Source organism: Salarias fasciatus, chromosome 8 (assembly GCF_902148845.1).
Source record: "Salarias fasciatus chromosome 8, fSalaFa1.1, whole genome shotgun sequence".
Lineage (NCBI taxonomy): Eukaryota > Metazoa > Chordata > Actinopteri > Blenniiformes > Blenniidae > Salarias > Salarias fasciatus.
The window spans coordinates 497,769-516,738 of record NC_043752.1 but is presented as its reverse complement, the minus strand read 5'-3'; the positions used below and the strand labels follow the sequence as shown (position 1 = coordinate 516,738).

Sequence of the window (18,970 nt, the reverse complement as noted above, 5' to 3'; positions counted from 1 at the left end):
ATATTCAGCCTGAAAGCTTTAAATTGATGCGAAAGTGAAGCGGACTTGAACAACATGACATAAATAAGCTGGAGGAGTTTTCAGTGAAGAGCCAGGCGCGCAGTGTTTTGGTCTTTCCTCTGGTCCCGGTCAGGAAGCGAGTGATGCTGCGGCTCGTTGTGGTTTAAACAGAAATATTCCTCCGTCTTCATCTGCAGCACTTTGACCTTTCAGCGTAACGACGCCCTCCTGCGGAGCGAGTGGTTTCTCCGTTTGACGTGAAGGAAGCTGACGGCTCTGCAGAGTCCCGATCTCAACCCCGAGACGCCTCCGGGCGAGCCGGGATCCCGGCGTGGCGCCCGGGCGTCCTGGTGGCCTGCCGTGGCGCCCGGGCGTGCCGGGGGCCCGGCGTGGCGCCCGGATATGCTGGTGGCCCGGCGTGGCGTCCCGGCGTGGCGCCCGGGCTTCCCGGTGGCCCGGCGTGGCGCCCGGGCACCGTAATGAAGCCGCGCTCTTCCACCTCGGCTCCACGCTCTGCATTTTCTCATGTTTTGCTCGTAGCGCAGACAGACTGCGTCCTGTCAGACTTCCTTTTGACGCCGCTGTCAGTTTTCATTCCTGCGTCTGATTTCTGCGGTTCTCCTCCAAACGCAGACGAGCTGAGGAGAGCGAGACGATCAGACATGTCACTCCAGGTCACTCCGTCGCTTCGGGACCCGTCACGTTCCGAGGAATTCCAGGCTTTTCTGAAAGCCTGTGAGATCTCCTGTGATCCTCTGAGCACGCGCAGGCGTGTCAGCAATGCTAGCAATGCTATAAACGGTGATCCAGTCGAAGAACGGAACCAGAACCAGCGAGGAACCAAAACTGTTGGTCTTCCAGTGTTCTGCCAGTCCAGCATGCATCAGGAGTCTGTGGCCTACGGTCGGCTCTCGGGATGAAGATCCTCTTATGGTCTTCAGCGATAAAATATTCAAGGATAATTATTGATGTGTGTAATGTTTGGATATCTGAGTGAATCATTTCAGTGAACATTAGCCCCGCCCAGTCCGGCTCCGGAACGGTTCTCCCTTCCATGTCAGCGGACACAGATGAGGACGGAGCGTCGGGCATCAGGGCGGACGCCCCGGAGAGGACCCGGGTGACATGTCAGCCGCTGCTTGTCCCTGATCAAATATTGAAGCAGAGGGTGGTGCTGACGGTAAAAGCTCCGCTTCCTGGGACCGACTGCAGCTACCTGCAGCATTAATGACGTGTTGTGGATAAGAACGTGTTAACGTGTGTGTGTGTGTGTGTGTGTGTGTGTGTGTGTGTGTAGCGTTGGAGCAGAATTAGAAAAGGAAGTGAATGATTCATGGAAGCGGAGGCTGACCTGTGCGTGACCCCGGAGCGGTGCAGAGGGAGGACTCCGGCGGTCCCACCGCGGTGAACCTTCCTGCCAGCATGAGCAGAACCGCCGGACCGGATCAGAACAAGACGTGGACCCGCGAGTCGCCTTGCTGGACCTGGTTCCGGGTTTGGCTGTGGATTTGTAAAGTGCTTCCAGGCGCTGGCGCATTTTTCTCCGCTGTCACAGTTTCTGTCGTTTGAGTTCCCTGATGTGAGATTTGTTGCTAAACTCTGATCGCAGCACTTTCTTCCGTCCAGTCAGTCTCTTCTTCACTGAAAGCCGAGAGGCTGCGAGACGGAGGCGACTCCAGCAGCTCCGCCCTGCAGCGCCCTGCAGCCTGTGGCTCCTTCGTCCCTCTGTGGGGACAAGGCTAAAACCACAAGAAATGGGGAAAAACAAACGATAGAATGGCTTAAAAAAACCAAAATGTCTAGAACTTGTAAAATTAGAGAAGCAGGAGGAGCTGGAGGTTCAGGCGTGATGAAAAGCAGGTTAGGATGGAGAGGATGTGGGTTCATTAAAAGGACAATAGGAAGACGGGCTCCACTTCGTCCTCTGTCTTATTCCACCGTAACACCTTCACACATGAGCCTGACCCGGTACAATATCTGCCCCCCCCCCCCCCCCACTGCAGTTCCATTCATTCATCCCCCCCCCCCCCCCCCCCCCCCCCCGGCCCCCGGGGCGTGCCGTGCCCGCTGAAGCGCCGTGTTATGCTGCCCGCCATCAATACGGGTGAGTTACAGAGGTCAGCGGTTCAAACGCAGTTCAGCGCCTCGCGCCTCCACGGCCGCCGCCTCCGCCGCCTCCACCGCCTCCACCCGTCCAGAGCTCGCTCGACGAAGTGTTGGAGCGTGTAACGCTGTGGTCGTGTGTGTGTCGGGATGCAGAGGAGCACGTGGAGCTCACTGCGTCTCAGCGCCTTTGTTCTTGCGTGAATCCGTCTGTGTGTGTGTGTGTGTGTGTGTGTGTGTGTGTGTGTGTGTGTGTGTGTGTGTGTGTGTGTGTGTGTGTGTGTGTGTGTGTGTGTGTGTTCCCTGGTTTGCGTGTTTACTCACTGGGCCGCAGCACCGAGGGCTTCGATCTGTCCGGGCTCGGTGCCAGCTGACATGACGAACATGTTGTCAGTCGGACATGCGGGTGGGTGGTGGTGGACAGGGTGGGGGTGGACAGGGTGGTGGTGGACAGGGTGGGGGTGGGGGGGTGTTTTCAGCTGGAACAGCAGGAGGCCGATCGGCGTCCGATCAGCTGGACATCGTCACGCTACCGAGAGGGGAGTACCGGAACAATCGGCTCCGGGAGCGGGGCCGCCACTTCACCCCCCAGTCAGGGTTTCTGTTACCTCTCTCCCGCTGCAGCGAGCGGGTCGACCCGTGTCTTCGACCCGCTAATGACCAGCTTTTTAGACTCCCTTCCCACTGCTGGCGAGCCGCGTCGCTGCGTTTTCCCGCGCTGATGGTGTCCCACGTTGATGACATCATCAGCACGACGGAGCACAAGGAAAGTAAACAATGCAGCGGAGCACCGTCCCCGTTACCTGGAGACGAGTCTCCTCTTCTGGTCTCCTGTCCTGCCAGTGCCGGCTCATCCTGACGAAGGAAATCTCACGCTGTGTCCAGAAACAACGACGGGTCTTTTGTCCGCTGTGAAAGGGGCTTGTGTTTGAGTCTGGGACCAGATCCTTCAGGTGGAGACGGGGGTCTGCTGAGGGAGTCGGAGCGATCAGGGCGGAGGAAGCTCCATCGGAGCCACACGGTCCTCCATGATGGACGAGAGTCCACTGGGGGGGGGGGGTCATGGAGGACTGAAGAGCTCCACCCACTCCCACCACACGGGGAACAGAAGACGGGATCAGACCAGGAGCCCTGATGAAGAGAAATGAGGCCTCAGGCCGCCTGGAGGAGCTGCAGCAGGAACAGCTGATTCCAGCCACACAGATCGGTTCACGGTTCGATTCCTGCCTGCCGGTGGCCTCAGGAAACGGAGCATCAGCTTTGTGAAGGCAGATTTCAGAGCAGGTCTGTTGTTTGAATGACGTGGAGTCGATCAGGCTTTAGATTCATGGCGCTGTTGCTGCTGCAGAGAAACGCGGTTTGATTCTTTGAAAGTCGTCATTTGAGCTAAAACAAGCTTCTGGTTTCACTTTGTCCTGTTTTTATTGCCCTTCTGTTGAGTTCAGTAGAAATGGGCCCTGAGTGCAGATCCAGGCGGAGTGAAGGGTTTCCACCGGGGAGCTCCGGGCTTCGGGGTTTCTGTGGTTTCTGTGGCCATCTAGTGGGCTGACGACACACTTCCCACATGGAAACGCCGCGAAGGGGATGGAAACCGAGTCCTGCTCGCCTGTGATTCACGGTTGAGTCAAAGCCGAAGCTCAGTCACTTTCACTTTCAATCAAAGGCAGAAACAAAAGAAGAAAAAAGAGTTTAAAATCAGCAGTGCAATTTTTAAGAAATGAAAGCTCGTTGTTATAACATGCTGGGATTTCCTGCACTCAGAACATCTTTGGAGTTTTTTCATGATTTAAGAACTTCCTTTACTTTTGATTAAAAAAAAAAAAAGCCTCTCAGGATGTTTGACTGCAGCATCACTGTTTATGGTTTCTATCTGAAATGTTCATCTTAGACATTAGACAGATAGTTCAACACCTTTAACCTTTAATAATGCCCTGAGTGAGTTATAAGCATTTAGAAAGAACACATGTAGGCAAAATGACATTTAATTATCACTGAATATCTCCAAATAGACGTTAAATAGGCTTAAAAAAAGCTTTTCTCATCCTGAAGATCACATGGTTCCACTGCCATTTAAATTTCAATTACTCACTTATAAACTCTTATTTTTAAAGAAAGAAGAAAAATAGGAGATGGCCCTACATGGCTGCTTTGCCCATAAAGGGTAAATTAATGCTGCTCCGTTCTGTAAGTTCTTTGAATTCATCAAGTACAAACTTGTTCAGTTTGATTTAATCCAGATCAGGCTGGTCAGAAATCCTGCAACAGTCAGTGTTTAAGATACAAACACAAACTGCTCGATGCTGAGCTCAGTTTCACATGGATTTACTTCAGTTAGTAACAAGCTCTGCTCTGTAATCTGGGTGTTAGAGGAGGAAGATGCTCTTTAATCTGCATGTTTCTGCTTTCATGAGAACAACAGCATCAACAAAACAGCTCAGATTATTTACCGGCATGCAGGAAGCTGATCGAACGTGTTTCATGTTGCCGTCAGGAGGATCAAGTTACTTTAGGATTATTTAGCTTCTGTTTAACAGGAGTTCGGCTCAATCGTAACCGAGCTGCAGACGGCGAAACTCCAGTGACTCCATGCATTTTATGGGAAAATGATTAGAATCTGATCGTGATTCAAGCGAAAACAGGACTGTTGTTCTTGTGGAGTTCGCTTGAAGTTGCAGAGTTCATAACATCCTTTGCATCAGTCCAGCGGTGTCAAAGAAAAGGCCTGTGGGCCGAAAACGGCCTGCACGACGAGCAACGAGTCCCATAACTGGATTGTTTGTCAACCGGTTCCTCCCCTGTTCATGACTGAAGACCAAGACCAGAACCCAACTCAGGATCAGGTCTGTTTAGCGAATGCTAGCTAAGTAGCATTAGCATCAAGGCTTCACCTCTGCTGCCTGACGGCTGCAGAGAGCAACTGCACTCCGAGTTCAGATTAAATGTGATTACAGACGAATTAAAAAAGCTGTTTCACACTCGGAGTTCGTGTGATTTTGCTCGGAGCTCGTTAAAGTGCAGCACGTTCGGACGGGTTACTGGAAACTGACTTCTGGTAACGTGCGAGCAGAGGGCGGCGTGTTGACCTCCAGCTGGAGCTGCAGCTTCTCGCCGCCGATCGACGGCGTTGCTGTGGCTTGTTTGTCTCAGCGCGCTGCCGGGGTTTGTGGTTTTGTGGCCCGGATGGGTGGGGGCACCTCTCGTTTTCCTGAGGTAGTCTCGAGTCTTGAAGTCGGCGGCGCAGAGCTCAAGACGAAGGAAACCAAGGTGCTCAGAAGTTCAGCAGCTGAAGGATGGAGGCCGATGACTTGAAGTAAACAAAACGCCCTCGACTTCAAGCCGAACAATAAGTGGAGCCTCTTCACGTGTCGGCGCTGCCAACGTCAGAAGCGCCTTCGGTCTATTGATTGATCTATTTTGAAAAGATGCTGCCTGACAAGCTTTTGTGTTCAGATGAAACAAGAAGAAGAAAAACTCCCTCAGCTGACAGGCAGCCTCAGTGCCAAGGCCGAAGCGGCGTTCCCATCAAACCCACCGACAGAACGCGTCTCGCTCTGAGTTCAGGAACAATCAGACAGTGTCTGGATCAACGCTCTGCTGATGTGGAAACCCAAAAGTTTTATTTTCTTACAAGACTTTAAATCTCGCATGTTTCCAAAAGGGAAGGTTAGATGATGGGAAATTACATAATCGGCAGCATTGAGCAACTCGGTGAAAATGAGTTTTCCGTTTCAGTCACTTCTGTGAAAACAGGCCGAATTCACTCAGAATGTGAAGGAAGTTCAGTGTATACAGTGAATGATTATTGATTAATTGATATTGAGTCATTTTAACTGACTAAATGAAAACATTTTTGTTACGAAGTGAAATTCAAGAATCTTTGATCAAACAGTTTGAAAATGTTGACAAATCGTCAGTAAAGTTTCCTCCAGCTCGACCGAGACTCACTGACGTCTGTTTTCTGAGATAAACACGAAATTTCAATGAAAAAGTAGCTGAAGCTCAGGAGGCATTTCAGAGTGGAGGGCTGGAGAGTCCTCATGCTTTCCTCCTCGCCTGAGATTGCATGATCTCCCTGAGCTCGTCGAATTTGTTTCTGCACTGTTTGCTTCAAACATTTTAAATTCTTTTTCCTCCGTCTCGTTCTCTTAAATCATTTTGTGTGTATTTTCTTTGATATCGTCAGTTTCGTCTGATTTTTATATCAAAACTACTTCAAGTGAGAACAGAAAACTTCTGCTGCATTTTGGGTTCCGTTTCCACGACAACGGTGGTCGGAGTCGCTGAGAACTGCTGCCAGGGTGGAACGTTGGAGAACGGTCTCCATGGCAACCATCTGTCCGTGTTCAGAGTGTATTGTTCTCGGCTGTGTGTGTGTGTGTGTGTGTGTGTGTGTGAAACGGTTTTGAAACCAAAACGTAAATCGATGACTTTTCACTGGAAATGCTGCTCCTGCAGCGAAGAGGAGCTCGGCGAAACGGTAACCTCTGCATGAGGATGCGGCTGGTTTGACTCGCGGCAGAGATCGGTTCCTCAGAGGTTCCATCAGACGCTTTAGAACCGGATCGGGACACCAGGGCGAAGAACCACAGCGGACAGGACTTCAGTGCAATCCCAGTTTATTTAGAATATTTACAGACAGACGGAGAGGAAGTGGGCGTGTGCGGTGGTCTGCGGTGGTCTGCGGTGGTCTGCGGTGGTCTGCGGTGGTCTGCGGTGGTCTGCGGTGGTCGGCCGAACGCCGTTCTCGTCAGAGTGAGTTGGTGTTGAGGTTCTCCGTGTTTAAAACCAGCTGACTCCACGAAGACGAGCGCAGAATGAGAAAACCCTGCGACTCTGCCGTTGGTCTCCTGAGTGAGTCTGAGGGATCCAGAGAGGAACATGGCGGCGGAGCGGCGTCCGGAGCTCCTGGACGGTTTCTGTGTTCCGGCTGATGAGAGGCGGAGGGCGAGGACAGCAGTTTGGTGGATTACTTCCTGGCTGTAAGCGTTTCTTTACAATGAGAGCCGAACGAACGCGATCGCCGCCAAAACACCCGAGAGCTTCAGAGAGGGTCAGTTCAGAAGAGCCTGAAAGACAGGACTTGGAACCGAGTCAGAAACGAGTTTCGAGCTGATTCCTGATCAGCTGATCACATGAAGGTGAGATTAAAATCAAAGGGAACGGAGTTAACATTCACTCTCCTGCTGCTCATCACACAAATGAATGTAGTTTGCTCATAATTAAAATATCCCAGATTTCCATCAGTATTAAAACCAGGAAGTTTCGTTACAGCAAAGTAATAATCGACCAAAAGCTGATTTCCTCATTTTTTGTGTGACGCTGACAGTTTTGTGAACAAACCAGGGTCGTTTACGACAAACTCAACTCCTGTTTCTGTGGACGGAGGAGGGAGAAATTCAGAGTAGACCTGAACTAAAGCAAGACATCTTACTCTTCCATCACTGAGAACCAATGAGAACCTTCCTCCGACTCAACCCTCGTTTGTCGAAGAACAGGAAGTAGTTTGCAGTCTTTGGTTAGGAGCTGACGTAGGTCCTCGCATTCGAATTCCCCACTACCGTTTCTGAAAGGAACAAATCAAAACCGGCTTCCCAGATGCTCGACTCGTGGTTTTTCTGGTTTATAGACAAAGAAAATCAGAAATCTGTGCGAAATCTGTCGTCTGGCATATAATTCACTGTGGTGCTGGATTAAATATTTCTATATCGATTTACAGACGCTCCAATTTGAAGTTGAGTAGAAGAGTACACGTTGCATTAGCCTTACACACTTGCAAAATATCTGTCTGTACACAGAATGAAACGTCTGTACAGGCGAAGCGGGAGCCGACTGGACACCGCGGAGCCTTCGCTCCTCATTACCGGCCAGCTACTCGGGATAATTCTGGTTTATTTCCGTTTGTGATAAACATAGATGTGAAAAACATGTATGAGCAGAAACCGGGAGTGTCTACAAACGTCTTCCTGATGCTGGAGCTGGAAACACGATCGAACCGATGAAGCTGATTCAGAAACTGTGAAAATCCGGATCATTCAAGCCAAAAATGAAAATGAAGAAGGACGACGATGTGGTGGAAATGAGTGAGCCTGGATGTTTAGACTATATTAACGCTGTGAAGTATCGTCCATGTTTATTAAATCATCTCATTTCTGTCTCGAAACATGAAGCACTTCAGTGTTTTCTTCTGTTCTCGGTGCTGAAGCTCTGCTGAGTGATTCTGATCAACTCTTTCTGTTTCACATTATTTCTCCAAATCCTCCTGAGCTTCTGCATCCGTCACGTATTTTGTGATTTCTGTTATTGGTTTGGCAGAAAAGTGGAAGTTAAGCTGTGATCGCCGGATCGCCGGAGGCTGCAGCTCTGCTCCGTTTCTCTGAACTTCACTGTTTTCTGCTTAAATTCTGAATCGTTTCAGGGTTTCCCCCAGGAAACGGGTTCAGAGGTGGTGAGAGCTGCTTTCCTCGACCCACCCGCCACACACACACACACACACACACACACACACACACACACACACACACACACACACACACACACACACACACACACACACACACACACACATACATACACACGCTCTCTATATGCAACTGATATACTTCAAAACAAGAGTAGAAAGGGAAAGAATGGTCTTGGTGCAGATTTCAGGATCACTCAGCTCCTTTTTAAAAAGCCGTCATTCTAAATCATCACTCAGCTGCTCTTCAAGGAAACTCAGTAGAAATAAATTTGTTGTGTGGATTTTAAATATCTCAATTAACCTAAAGCAGGAAGAAGAAAAAAACGATTGATCTTGCAGGTTTTAGACTAATGAAAAAATGATTCAAAACAGCAGAGACAAACTCTAAAAAGCATTAAACACATAAAAATATTTAAATATAGAAATAAGCATAAAGCACTTCAAACCAAATTTAAAGCACAAATGTAAAATCAGCAGGATGAATGTTGGATGGAATAAATCTAAATGTTAGAACAGGAATAATAAACACAACATCAGAAATGAATGAATGAATAAACCTGAATTTAAATCTCTTCTCAAGACAAACTTTCACACACTTCCATTCAGTGGATGCTGGAAATGTGTTTTATTGTTCTTGAGTCTTGATTTATTTGCCTCTTTTTATTCTTATTATTTAATAAAATTATTTGAAATAACTTCGGCCTGCCTGCTGTCTGGTAAATACTGTGGAAAAATGTAGTAAACTGGATAAATAAAAAATAACAGAGAAATAGTCAATTCAAATGAAAAATAAATAAGAAAAATGTTGATTCATTACATTAAATTAAATTGTGTGTGTGTGGAAGTGTAGCTGCTTTTCATAAATGTGCCATGATGTTAAATACACACACAGACAGCAGTGTGAAGAAAAAGCACTGATAACATTCTAACTGGAGGATCAGCAGCTGGAGAACGAAAGAAAACTCAGAAGCTCTGAAAGCAGCAATAAGCCAGAATTATCCCCTGAACCAGCGGTGAAATCCTGGGGTGTGTGTGTGTGTGTGTGTGTGTGGGGGGGGGGGGGGACTGAACGCTGGGGTCAGCTGACATCAGTGGAGCTTTGTTTCAGCTTTTTCTTGTTTTTTTTGTTTGCTTTTTGTTTTTCCTAAAAGTTCCGGAGTCGCAGCCGGCGACTCGCTGCCGGTAGAAATCAAGCTCAGGTATCAAAAGAAGAGCGAATCGTCTTTTGCTTGAACCCTGCAGAGAAACCGTTGCTGATCGGAGCTGTGTGGCGTCGGGAGCGCGGCGCCTCGCCGCTCGCCGCCGCCGCCTGGTTTTTTTGTTGGGTGGTCTGGGCAGTCGTGACATCAAACTGTAGGTCGGATCCTCAGGAAGACCGCTGAGGAACCCACTGGATCGTTTTAAGTCTCTGTACACAGAAGAATGGAACCCTGCGCTCCTCTGAGATATTTACAGTGTGGAGGGAGCGTGCACGTCGCAGTGTGAAGCACGAGGCCGGAGCCGCTCGCCAACATGACGCACGTGGCGCTTTAACATCTGCAAAAATAGATCTTCATATATGTGTTTTCTTTTTTTTTTGCCTTACAGGAACAATATAAAGAGTAAAATATATACGGGGACTGAAAACATACATTTCCTCGGTTATGCTCATTTAAAGTGCTAGGTTTTTTTTTTTTTTTTAAATAACAGGCTGCAAGCAAAAAAAAAAAAAGTCTAATCCGACTAAAAGTGTAGAAGGAAAGCAACAGGAGAGCCCCGCCCTGCAGGGCAGCGTCCGGCGGCGCCTCCTGCCGGGAGGTCGGCAGGCGACGCTGGAATGTTTCAGACTTTAAACTGGAATCGCTCCTTTCTGCGCCGTCTCCTCCGGGTTCCCACGGGCCTGTGTGTGGTGTGTGTGTGTGTGTGTGTGTGTGTGTGTGTGTGTGTGTGTGTGTGTGTGTGTGTGTGTGTGTGTGTGTGTGTGTGTGTGTGTGTGTGTGTGTGTGTGTGTGTGTGTGTGTTCTGTCCTTGGCTCTAACTGCACAGGATGCTCTGCAAAATACGCTGCATTGCAAGAGTGAGATATTAAAAAGAGAGCGAGGAGTCCAGACGGGTGTTTAAAGCTCAGCGGTGAAACCCGCCGCCTCGGATCTCCCTGATCGTGATTGGCTGAACCGACCTGCTGAACCCGCCCAGGCTCCCCCTGACCCCTGACCCCTGACCCCTGACCCCCGGCCCCCGGCGTGGCGGCGGCGGTCATATCTTGCTGTTCTCCAGGTGCGAGTCGATGTGCTTGATGAGGGCGTCGTCCGGGTATCCGACGGGGAAGACGAGCTGGCAGAGCGGGCAGCTCCGCACCTCGCTCTCCTCCGTCTCCATCCACAGCTGCGGACACACAGACAGGCCGTTATCTCACACGCCGCCACCGGGGGCGCCGCTCGCCGCCGCGCTCTCCTCCGGTGTGTGTCTCCATGGCAACGCCGTCCCCGGCACACACGGGCACGCACGGTGTGGAGAGTGATGGTGAAAACTGCGGCGCTTTCTGGCTTCCTGCATTTATTTCATGACTTGTTTTCTCCTGACGACAGAATCAGGAGCTCCGGCCTGGACGCTCCGGCGCTCGCTGCTCCGCTTCACTTCGTTTAAAACAAATGTTTTTGTTGTCTCCTCTCTGCTTCAGTAGCTCTAATCACGATGCAGAGGAGGCATTATATATGTATATAAACACATTAATATACATACAAATATACATCATTGATACGCCGACCTGCACTGACAGCCGGGTTCAGAGGAAATCTACAGGAAATGAAGCGACTTGAACTTGAACCTGCAGATGCCTGGTTTGAAACGTTGACACCCCCCGCTACACACACACACACACACACACACACACACACACACGCCCCGGGCCACGGGATGAGTCGCGGCCGCTGACTCACTCCACTGGGTAGTATTAGTCAGACTGTGGGAGGCGGTAAAATTACACCGGTGAGCGATCGCTCCGGCCTTACACAACACCCAGGAAATAGATGGAGAGGTAGTAAATCCGAGCGGAGCTTCATCACGCCTGGTGATCAGAGGGAAACCGTCCCGCTGACGGCAGGTCAGAGGTCACAGTGCAGGGGTTTCTGGGAGCTCGCTGAGCGTTAAGGCGTTATTTGTTCGTAGAAAGGTTAAAGTGAAGGTGAGGTTTGCTCGGCTAGAATAAAGCTGCAGGTTATGTAAAGAAATGCAGATTCTCTCGGCGTTGGACGCTGCTGTGAGCTGCTTCGTGTTTTCAGGTTCGTTTCTGAGCCTCGACTCTTTTCAGAAGCGACTCGGTGACTGAAGGCTGTTCAGAGGTCGAAGCTCACGATGCACAGGAACATAATCCATCTGGCGCGCTCAGAAAGCACGACCGACGTTCATATTCGCCAGCACGGAGGTCATTAATGTGCACAATGACTTCGCTGGAAACCTTCTGTGAAGGAACCTTGAAGGAGCATTCAGAACCTCAGAACTGCTGTTCGGCTCGTCTGAAAGGCTCCGGGTCAGAGTCCTGTGAAGGACGGACGAATCGCGGCTCAGAAAACCGAGCGAACCCTTTAGTCTGCCGACACACCTGATCCGTCGCTTTGTAAACACCTGCTGCGAAACATCTGGTTGGACCAAAGTTTCCAAACGATCTTTGCATTTCGTCTGACTTCTGATGGTTCCAGTGAATCACTGCGTCGTTTGGAGCCGGGACAGGATGCTGAGAACTGATCCTGCTGATTCCACTTATGTCTGTTTTTGGATCTGTTCTTTTAAAATATTTAAAACTATATGCAGATTATCATTAGCTGCTTTCCTATCAAACTATGATTTGTATTTCTCTCTCGTTGTGCAGCAGTTCAGTATTTTGGGTTCTGCTATTGATGCTTTTACAGCTTTATAAATAAATGTCTTTTACAGGCTCATTGCTAATTTCAAAAAGCCGTGATATGAATTCTACTAAGCGTTGAAAGAAACCAGCTTTGGTTTGGCTTCCTATTGGAAAGGTGATCATCAATAACCAGGTAAATGTTCTTAATGCCCCTTTAACTGAGCGTCACTCGTAAAAGGCTTGAAAAATGTCAGTGCCGTCAAAATAAAAGCCCGATGATGATAACTGGACTCTAAAACTCCCAAACCATCTCCGAGGGTGAGAGATACAGCGAATAACAGCGAAGGAAAGAAGATAAATACAGGAACACGTTCGGGTTTGAGTATTTTTCTGCCGCTGACTCTTCTCTCAAACCGTTTTTCTTGGACGTGTTGAATTAACACGAGAAGAAGCGCTGATGTTGTAACGGTCGACATATCTCCGCTCTATCTGCGGACTTGCAGAGTCATGAGATGGATATCAAACTTCTGCTCAGACAAACATTTTCTGTTTTCTGTGAGTTGATTGTGAAATGTGTGAAGTGCAGTTCTGCCGGTTTGGACTCACGTTGATGGAGGGCCAGGACTGGGCGTGCTCGGCCGCCGTGTAGCCGGGCGGCGGGTGGCAGCTGAGGGTGTTGGACCTCTGGGGGATGGGGAAGGCCGAGCAGGACGCCGGACCCCTCAGGACGCCGCCGGGCACGGCGGCCGACAGCACGCCCAGCGTCCGGGGGGGGCTGATGGGGTGCGGGCAGGTCCACTCCTCCTCGTCCTCAGACGACTGCGGCGGCTGTGGCGCCGGGGTGGAGGGGGGCGGCGGCTCGAAGTGGAGGTGGGCCACCTCCGACAGGGGGAAACGGCATCTCTCTGGAGTGACGCCTGGAGCCCTCCGCCAGGCCGCCGTCGCCCCCGGAGCCTCCCTGGTGGGGGGACGGGGACCCCCGGTGCTGCAGGCCGCCGTGAGGAGACGCCATGTGCGGCGGCGGCTGCTTGGCGTAGCCGTCCACGTAGGGCCGCGGCTTGGGCAGCGTGGAGACGGGGTCCAGGGAGAAGCGGGGGGGGCACTGGTACGCCGAGGGGTCGGCCACCTCCGAGTAGCTGCGGCGGCCCTGGAAGCTGGCGCGCAGGTGCTGGCTGGGCGGCCGGCAGGAGTACGAGGCCGGCCCGTCGGTGACGTCCAGCAGCGGCGAGCGGCGGTGCATGTCGGGGGACAGGCGCTGCAGCACCGGCGAGCGGCGCTGGGGGATCGGGGAGTGGTGCGGCGGAGGGGGGACCGGAGAGTGGCGCTGGGAGATGGGCGAGTGGCGCTGAGACACTGGAGAGTGGCGCTGGTGGTGGATGGGCGAGTGGCGCTGGACTGAGGACACAGCGGACACAGAAGACGGAAAATTAAATTAAACACACATTAATGATCCTGCTCATGACTGAGGACCTTTCATTTAGCCTCTCCCCCGGAATGACGCTCTACCAGGATGAGTGACCCCACTGGGCCAAACCCACGTCCTGAACGCATGTTGGACATTTCCCTCATGAGCCCAGAAGGCGCCTGACGTCCCCGGACAGTCTGGACAGGCCTCCTGCTGGATGAATGAATGGATGGAAGAGCTGGAAACGAACAGTATGCTGACTAATCCAGAGTTTACAGAGTATTAAGTGTCTTCGGTGGATAACAGGAAGGTTCCTTTGTCGCGTCAGGAGTTGCACCAATTCGTTGGACACTGTCACTTTTGGAATTAGCTTAAATTTAAGGTGTTTAAATGGTTTAATGCATGAATGTCAAACACACTTTGGTTCAGAGGTCACGTTCAGCCCAGTTTCCTCCTGAGTGGACCGGGTTGGTGAAGTAGAGAAAGAATAACCTTTGATGTGAACCGTAGGGTTTCTCTCTATGCAGACGATTAAAGTGTCTGTTTTAATGTAAAATGACTCCAATCTCAAAAAGTCAGTTTTAATGAAGCCCTCTGGTGTGAAATGTCTTCTAAACTTCTCCTGTAGCTGTTGCATTGTGGGTATTTTTCCAGACTCCCCCTGACAGCGTGGCCTTGAGGCTAGTTTGATAGCAGCCGGGTAGCTAGCGTTCATGGCAGCATCATCATATCTGGGCCGGACTCGGTGGCGAGTGTCTGAGGAGTGTCGGAGTCTTTCTGCCTCATAATGAAGCGTCTGCGTTGGATCGGAGCTGCTTCTGGCTCCCGGGCCTCATGCTGAACACGTGGATGAGAATCCAGCGGCTCCGGGATCGGGTTGTGGATCGGGCCCCGGTCGGGGCCACGGCTCGGCCGGCGCTGCGGCGAAGCCTCGGCCTTCCCCAGCCTGCTGCTCCTTCTCCAGCCGGCCCTCGTCCCTCGCCACCTGCTGCAGGTCGGAGCGTCTGGGTGGAGGCTGACGTGGCGGCACAAGCCTCTGAAACTCGCTTCTCTCGGCGCCGCCTGTCACCAGCATTTGTTCGGCTGTCCACACACGTTCTGCGGCGTCGTTAAACAGTCACTAATTATAAGGTTCTTGTGCCAAAACTGTCACTTGCATGAATTTGTGTGGCAACATTTCAGGCACGGCGGGAGGAAAATGTCAGCGTTCCCCTGTTTTCTTCCACTCAGATGTGACATTCTCATAACAGATTGCTGCCGGCTCCAGCGATTGTTCTCTTCTTGTTTGGCATTTACGCCCATAATATGCATTTCGCCACCGGGCATTACTTGCAGGTTTTGCTCAATAGAGCGTCGTTCAGATGTTGCAGTGAGATATTCAGTTAATAGAGGAACATGAGGCACATTTCTGTGTGTTCATAAAAAGATTTATCTGAACCCAAACGGTGGTAGTGTTTCCTGTAATCACAAAGATGTGTTGATGAGTCAGTCCGCCTCGTACTCGAGCTCCACTTCCCATTACAAAGAGGAAACAGCGTTTCTGGCTGTTTGGTCGAGGTGTTAGAAAGGGAGGGGGTGTTTGAGGAGGAGCCCGCCCAACGGGACGGCTCGTATCACGCTCCTTCTAACAACACGGCGCCCGGGAGAGTCGCACTAATTCCCACCTCCATCAATGCTTCAGCATGTTTACTGCCGGAGAGCCGAGAGCAGAACAGATCGGTCCCCGTCCTGAGAGGAGACGCAGTCCCGCCCTCGGTTTCTAGTTTAAAATAACTCAAAGAGGCCACATTATGTTGAAACGGTTCGAAGAGGGAAAGACAAAAGCAACAAAAAGTATCTAAAATAATTCAAAACAGTTTGAAAAAATGAAAAACAATTTGATTTTTACAAAGATTCAAACTGGTTAAAGCAGCCGAATCGGCTCAAACAGGAAAATAACCACTGCAGCTTTTAATGATGGAATGTAATAAAACAGTAAAGTACCGTCTACTCTCCACCATACCTTTATTTTGATAAGCAGCCTAAATAAACAGCCTATTCGTGAAAGATTCCTTTATTTTCTGCAGATCTTTTGAATGGAAGGTTTTTTTGGAGCTTCTTCAATGAAGTGATAAATCAGTAAAATGTTACTGGATCCAACATTTTCATTCATTAGTGATGTTTTTTTTTAATTTTATGAACTTTATTACAAAGAAAAAGGTGAAGCTGATCGGTTATTGGCTGGACCAGGGATCAACAGCCGAGAGATGTGTGTGTTTATTTATCGAAGAAAACGCGAGGAGACGGAGACGCCTCCCGTGAAAGGGTTAAAGGTCGCAGCTCTTCATTCACCGTCTGCTCGTTGTGAAGCGCAGCGTTGCACGCCGTTCCTCTGGTTTGCACACACGTGTGAGACGTCCGTGCACAGGAAGAAAAGGTGTTGCGACTGTTTGACACGTTTCCACTCCACATTCATCTCATCGTGTCACTCTTCTTGACTTTTCGAGTGTGAACGCGGCTGCCTAAAATTACAATCGAGTATTTTCCGGCTGTGTGGAGATCAGCGCAGAGGCAAGGTGTGTCCCTGGAAGCTGATTCATGCTGATATTCATTTTAAAAATCACCTACAACTATTAGAAAAAGAGTTTTTTCACTGTAAAAATTAGGTAACGTGTCAATGGAGCACGTCTGCTTAATGACAGTTATAAATAATTCGGTGAAACAGTTTTAGAAGATCAGAAAACATTTGGTTCCCTTGGTTTCCTGTGTGCTCGCTCTGTTATATTTGCCTGGCAGTTTAGCACTTTACATATATCCTCTCTCTATCTGTAGATATAATATAACACATGCAGTTCATTCATATGGCCGTGTCTGAACCGCAGTGTCCTGCAATGAAACAAGTTCATGGAAATAATTAAAGTTTTTTTTAATAGTTTGCAGTAGGAAGACGCTCTATAATCTGAATTTTAATTCTTCTTTTTAGAAACTAGTTTCTGAAATGAACACAAGTGACCAGCATGCAGGCAGGTATGAGAGAATCCGTGATCGGTTATCAGCGAGTGAGCAGCAGAAATAAATACATTTATCGTCTCCTTTCATTCAGAGGTTCTATTTTTAGCAAAACACAGACAGATTAGAGACAACGATCCTCCTGAGATGATGATGATGAGGAGGAGGAGGAGGAGGAGGAGGAGGATTAATGCTTGTTGATTCGTGTGTAAATGTTTCCATTGGTTTTTAACTGTGATAGGACTGATTGAAAAAAAAAAAACATGGACACACAGAGAGAACATGCAAACTCCACAGAGAAAGCCCCGGAATCAAACACACGACCCTCCCACTCCGAGAGCATCAATAAGAGAGATCAGTGTGAGATTTGATGAACTGCAGATCGTTCGGAGAGGAACTGATCGGTGATCCGTGACTTCTGGAGGCAGAAGCCGAGTTCTGCGGGGGAACGAATGTCAGGCCATCATGTGGCCTTCAGACGCCTCCTCCACCCCCCCGCCCAGCAGGCCTGAATGGGTGGAACCGCCGCGGGGTGCAGCTGGAGCTGTGGACTCACCAGGACTGGCCTGGACTCACCTGAACTCACCTGGACTGGCCTGGACTCACCTGGACTGGCCTGGACTCACCTGGACTGGCCTGGACTGGCCTGGACTCACCTGGACTGGCCTGCTCCTGCGTGGCTTTCCTCAGGATCTCCGTCTGCTTGGAGCTCAGCGCTTGGAGGCGGCCCAGCTCCTCCGTCAGCTCTGTGTAGGCCAGAGCCAGGTTCACCCTGACGGAGGACACAGGAGGGAAGGCGGTCATGTGATCACTTCAACACCGACACCCCAGAGGAGTCTTCACCTGTCCCCTTCAGAATAAGAGCCTTTGCTGTCATGTCGGTCAGCTTCCTGCCTTGAAGTCCACCTGAGCTGGACGTAGGTCCAGATTCTCCTCCACCGCCGCTGGAGTGTATCACACGCACACACACACACACACACACACACACGCAGCTCCATCTCCAGTGAAAGCTGAATGAGTCGATCTGATGCTGCCTAATTGAGCGGCGCTCAGGCTCGTATTTTTAGACCGCGTGTCGCGGCGCATAATTGAGGAGCATAAAATCACAGCGTTTCACGCAGGATGTGTCACGACTCTCTCAGGAGCCGCCGACGGAGCGCAGCTCTCTATTTCCAGCAGCGTAAACAAGGACGACGGGCTGCTCTAACCATGGCAACCAGCCGACTGCTCTCCGCCCGTTCAGCCTCCAAACCATCCGAATCTCCCCGGCAGGCCAGCAGAGCAGAGGCAGGGAGGGAGTCGTCTCCACACACACTCTGAGTGTGTGTGTGTGTGTCTGAGAGCTCGCAGGGGATCGAGAACGATCTGAGGGTTGTGTTCACCACATCAGAAGCGACTGCAGCGCCACCTGCTCTGAGCCCTGATAAGACGCCGCTTATCGCCGTTTAGGGTAAAATCTCCCGTCTTAGAGTCAGACCGAGTCATTCCAGCGGCGACGGGCTGCGATCGGGAGATAAAGCAAGACGACAAACCTCCACGTCTGACAGGACGACTGAAGATCGTCGGCTCGCCTGCCGGGTCTGAGGTCTGAGGCCCGACATGTTTGACTGGAGAGAAAAGACTGAAACTGATGTTCAGTGATTTTCACGACGTCTTTATATGAAGACAACATTTTAAAACGTCCCAAAAACACAGAGAAGCTCATAACTCTCGATACATCACATCCAGTTTCTTTACTTCTCTCACGATGAGTTTCTCTCCTCTCAGGATGAACACAAGTGAAACTTTCATCTGCCGGTTTCTCAACATGAAAGCATGAATTCAGCTGTAGTGTCCAGTGTTTGTTCTGAAGCCAGATTCTCTGTCAGCCCTGCTTCTCTGCCGTTTATTGGACTGATTCTTCTTCCTCTTCATTCTGACGTGACGCCATTTTCCTCTGCTGAGCTTCAGGAGACATTTTTAATTACTTCCTATTTCAAAATTAATTCTGCACTTTTAATGTAAAACCTTAAACTTATGTGAAATGATTTTTTTAAGATATAAAGTTGTAATTACTGCTCTGAAACACGGGGAATTGATTTCTCGGATATTTTCACACAGCTTCAGTTTCTTAAGGAAGCTCTTATTTTTTTCAGGATAAATCTTGATTAATCAAAAAGAAAAACTTGAAGTGGCTGAATGTATTCTAAGT

General features: G+C 50.0%; 1 protein-coding gene across 1 annotated transcript in view; it reads right to left on the bottom strand.

The window, feature by feature from the left end:
* Nucleotides 1-10,791: 10,791 nt before the first annotated feature.
* tbkbp1 (TBK1 binding protein 1) overlaps nt 10,792-18,970 on the bottom strand; it is a 42,213-nt gene continuing 34,034 nt past the window's right edge. The window contains 4 exon segments of the mRNA XM_030098709.1: nt 10,792-10,927; nt 12,993-13,280; nt 13,282-13,781; nt 17,436-17,551. Of these exon segments, the coding sequence (XP_029954569.1) occupies nt 10,799-10,927; nt 12,993-13,280; nt 13,282-13,781; nt 17,436-17,551 (1,033 nt within the window). The 3' untranslated portion in view covers nt 10,792-10,798.